Here is a 4834-nt window from a genome sequence, read left to right as displayed (position 1 = left end):
CAGACAAGAATACAATTAGAACTGTCTCTTTTATTTCAAATCTCTCCTCTGCATTGATGGCCAAGAGTTTCATCCAATACAGTGCAGTAGCTACCACCCATCTCTGACAAGCTCTCTAGCTGATGGGCCTTGGGGGACTCACCCCAAAGACCCATGGGCCACATACCTACTCAGGTGCTGGCACTCTCCTCCTGAGAAGCACAACCCCACAAAACCAGAAGAACCGCTGCCCGTGCCCGTGCCCCAACCCCACCCTCATCTGCAGCACAACCTCCTGGAGCCAGCATTACATAGTATTTGTCACCCATACAAGGCAGCTGTAGCTGGCTCAGAGGAGGAGGAACCAACGACTGAGCTTGTGGCTTTGCTGGCCAGACCAGGGCAGCCCTTTGACACACAGAGGCTCTCACGCACATGTGCCCATACTTGGAATGCATGCACACACCCCATGCATACATGTACCTACAGTGTGCTTGCACACTCACAGCGAACTCAGAGCTCACCGTGTAAATGACAATGCAGAATTATACAGAAGTCACCTCAGGGAGTACTAACATTACTCTCACTCTCACATAAGAGTATGTGACACCCCACACTCGCTGCACACATGGACACACATTGCCCAGAAAACACACCTGACAGATGCTGACTGACCAATCCCACCCACCCGTCCATTCATCTATCCATCCATCCATCCATTCCACAAACATGAACTGAGTGCCTGCTGTATGCCAGGCATAGTGCAGTGTGTTCAGGTTTAATCAATCACACAGTCGTTCTTGCCTTCAAGGGAGTCACTATATACTAGGGAGTCGGGGAGCAGTAAGGAAGGTGCATAGATTTACTCCAGGAAAATGCACTGGCAATAAACTTGCAGAAATGAAATACAGCATGGACATAAAGTTCATGTGCAATTTAAAATAGTTTAACATGCTAGCACTCTGGGAGGCTGAGGCAGGTGGATTGCTTGAGCTCAGGAGTTTGAGGCCAGCCTGAGCAAGAGACCCCATCTCTAAAAATGGCTGGACATTGTGGCGGACACCTGTACTACTCAGGAGGCAGAGGCAAGAGGATCACTTGAGCCCAAGAATTTGAGGTTGCTGTGAGCTATGACAGCATAGCACTCTACAAGGGTGACAAAGTGAGACTCTGTCTCAAAAAAAAAATTAAAGCTTAAAGAATAAAATAGTTCAACATAGTAAATTGTACATGAACTTTATGTCCACCCTGTACTAACCTGTAAACAGAAGCCCCAGAGATGAACAAACCTAGAGGTAAGGGCCATAGCGAATGACCTTGGGAGGAGGCAGACAGGAGGTTTTTGTTTAGATAAAGTGGGATTAAGTGAAAGTGATCACCTCTCAATTGATTAGTATGAGAATGTTTCCTGGGGGCAGACAGCAGCCTGTGGGAGGGAGGAGCTGCTGTGGAATGTAGCAGCCTTGGGCGCTTAGGCTAGGGGTACAGACCTTCCAAGCATAAATAGCCCTGGGAGGCTTCACGGCCCCTGGAGAAGGGTCACTGGCAGGGTCAGGTGGGGGCAGGTGGGGGTGGGAGGAGCACACCGAGGGCTAGGACCATGTTTACTCATTGCCACCGCCTCCCAGGGCGGACCTAACGGAGCTCTGTCTCTCATTCGCCCAGAGAGCAACTCAGACAGGTTGAGTTGAGTTGAGTGACTTCTCCAGACTTTTTGTTGGGGTGGATGGAAAGGTGGGGGGTGGGGTGGGGCCGACCCTGTGGGCTAACGGAAAGGAAGTGGGAGAGGCCTGGGTGTCTGCCGTGGGGCAGAGCGGTCATCAGGGAGGTCACCGTGGTACCCCCATTCTTTCCTTTTACCCCTCTCTGAAGTTCCTCATTTCTTTCTGAGCCAGGAGAAGGTTTTGCCACCCTGGCACTGCCAAGGGAGTGTCAAGGACATGGTGTGTCAATGCTACTGTGGTGCGTGTGTAACCTAGTCTTCAGGCACTTGTGGTTGAACCAGGCTGTTTGTAGACCCATCCACGCTCACATCCACACACTTTAAATGGGACCTGAAGGGCCAAAGACATAGCTTCTGGAAGGGGAGCAGCCCAGGTCTTCAGGGTGGAGGAGGACTACAGCTGACAGTGGATGGGCTACCAGGGCACTGACAGTCCTGAGGAGCCCAGCTGGTCCAGATGCCATAGGAACACCCAAGGTCCAGACCATGAGCACAGGAGGCACGCAGGGAGATGAAAGGCATGTGTAGGCTGCAGTAGACCCAGAAAATTTCCTGGAAAAAGGGCCTGAGCTGGGCCTGGAGGATGGGGAAGGTTCCACTAGCCCCTCCCCCAGTCGGGGCTCTCCTCACAAGTTCCCAGGGTGACAGTTCAGTCTTGAAACTGAAAGCAAAGCTGAACCAAGAACATAAACCCACACACAGCACAGAGGCCGTCCTCTCTGGCAGGCAGTGGCGGGGGTGGGGGGGGTGGGGGTGGGGGGTGAGGCATGCTGATGAACACACAGGGTGTGTGGCTCAGCTGCCCCCCTCTCCGTCTCCAGGCTCTATGGAGGCGTGACCCCCATCTGAGAGTCTCATCCCTAAGCACAGGGTTAGGCCACTGCTGGACCTGACACAACACAACCCCCATTGCGAGACTTTCTTCCTACTTCCAAGGTAAATCGAGCCTAACTTTGACTAGAGCCAGGCAGAGTTGGGAAGAGCACCCTGTACACCTGTGTGTCCTCACTTGCATCTCCCCACACCCAATTTATCCCCAAGCCAAGAGAGTTATAGGGATCCTTCATGTTACTGCCCGCTCTGTGCAGCCAGGCTTGGCACCCTGATTTCTCCCATGCTGATGCCCTGGGTGGGGAGAGCCCAGAGTCCCTCTGTCTAGAAGCTTCTTTGGAAAAAGGAGTGGGGCAGGGAGGGAGGGAGGCCACATGTGTTCAGGGCTAATGTGAGATATAGATGTTGGTGACCCAGACTGGCACCAAGGCTCAGCCACTTCTCAGTGGAGGCCATTCCATTGACTTCTTTTTCTTTCTTTCTTTACCTGCCTCCTTTCGTCTTTCTCCTTTCTTCTCCCATTTTGGCCATTCCTCTACTGACAGTCTGCCCTGGCATAGCAGGGTCTCTCTGGTTCGCTAGCTGTCCTGGCCAAAAGAGCTCAAGAAAGGTGACTTACCCACTATTCCCTTCTCTCCCTTCTCCCTAGGTTACTCCTGCGGTTGGCCCAGCCCAGCATGCGGCTTTAAGCCTGGATTAGACCATCAGCTCCTCCAGTTTTCTACACCCCTGTTGTACTGCGACTCACAAGGTACCTGAGTGCATCTCTTTGTCAAGAAAGAACCGCGGTTCCAGAAGGCCCTGTGGGCCCTGCTGTCGGCTCTCTGAGAAGACAGTATGGCTATTGCCTTACAGCCCAGCGACCTGATCTTTGAGTTTGCAAGCAACGGGATGGATGATCTCCACCAGGTATGGTCTCAGAGAATGAAGCCCAGTAGAAAAGTGCAGATGATGAGATTGGCACAGGCAGTCAGACAGCCAGTGAGCAAATATCCATCAAACACCTACTATGCTCAGGCCTGTACACTAGCTGGTCATTCATGTGGCTGGTCATTAGTCATCAGGTGGTCATTTAGAGAGCTGATTGCCCACACACAATGACCATGTCAGCCAAGCAGCTGCTAAGCAAATCAGCTGAGCTATCAGTCAGTCAGCAATGGGGATGGAGTGCACAGGGTGCACACTGACCATCATAGTGTTTTCAGCCACTTCCTCACCTGAAGTATCACAGGGAGAACGCTGCTGGGTCAACCACATAGCAAGAGTACTGCCAGCTGGAACTGGCAGGAGAAGTCCATGTCTCTGGACTTCAGACTCATGTCTCTGGCCTAGTTGCTGCCCTTCCATAACTGTCTTTCTGGCCTCAACCTCAGGATTAAGGACGAACTGGAAATGGGGTCTTTTGGTGGGAGGAAGTTGGAAATTTGGAAAATAGGATTCTGGTGCTTGATGAGGTCCCCACTGCTCCATATATTCCCTGCACTGGTCATTTTTCGTCGTGGTACAGTCATCACTACCCTCCACTCGCCTCCTTTCACAAAATGGAGAAAGAAGAGGTAGAAGGAATGAAAGATTAGGAGTCAGGAGCCCTGTGTTCTGATCCCAGTTTGACCACAGTGTCACCTAGGCAAATACTATCCTCTTCCCTATCTAACTGCCATCTCCCCATCTTCTCATAGAAGAGATCCAACTGGATTGATTATCTCAAAGGGCATCCTAACCTAATTTAGTGCTTTCTATCCTAAATGCTTGTGAGGAAGAAAAAAAAAAAAAATCCCGTCTCTAGCAGCCTATGAAAGGCCGCCCCCTAGTGGCTGTCAAGCACCTTGAACTTAGTCTCCAGTGCTTTCTTACCTAAAGAAGAGCAATTTGAGTTTTTTTGTGTGTGAGTTTGTTTGTTTGTTTTGAGACAGAGCCTCAAGCTGTCGCCCTGGGTAGGGTGCCTTAGCATCACCAGCTCACAGCAATCTCCAACTCCTGGGATTAAGCGATTCTCTTGCCTCAGCCTCCCAAGCGGCTGGGACTACAGGCACCCGCCACAACGCCTGGCTATTTTTTGGTTGTAGTTGTCACTGTTGTTTGGCAGGCCCGGGTTGGATTTGAACACGCCAGCTCTGGTGTATGTGGCTGGTGCCTTAGCCACTTGAGCTACAGGCGCTGAGCCAAAGCAGAGCAATTTTATCTTACGTTTTTTCTTCTTCTTCTTCTTCTTTTTTTTTTTTTGAGACAGAGCCTCAAGCTGTCCCCCTGGGTAGAGTGCCGTGGCATTACAGCTCACAGCAACCTCCAACTCCTGGGCTC

General features: G+C 51.3%; 1 protein-coding gene across 1 annotated transcript in view; it reads left to right on the top strand.

Moving 5' to 3' along the window:
• The first annotated feature begins 3276 nt into the window (after positions 1 to 3276).
• The window catches only part of ELF4 (E74 like ETS transcription factor 4), a 13615-nt gene continuing 12057 nt past the window's right edge, over positions 3277 to 4834 (top strand). Inside the window, exon 1 of the mRNA XM_003796937.2 lies at positions 3277 to 3442. Within this exon, the coding sequence (XP_003796985.1) occupies positions 3371 to 3442 (72 nt within the window). The 5' untranslated portion in view covers positions 3277 to 3370. The remainder of the gene's footprint in view (positions 3443 to 4834) is intronic.

The sequence above is a fragment of the Otolemur garnettii genome, unplaced genomic scaffold (genome assembly GCF_000181295.1).
Source record: "Otolemur garnettii isolate 467f Iridium unplaced genomic scaffold, OtoGar3 scaffold00109, whole genome shotgun sequence".
Taxonomy (NCBI): Eukaryota; Metazoa; Chordata; class Mammalia; order Primates; family Galagidae; genus Otolemur; species Otolemur garnettii.
Note: the sequence above shows the minus strand (reverse complement) of the source record. Positions and strands in the feature narration are given on the sequence as shown.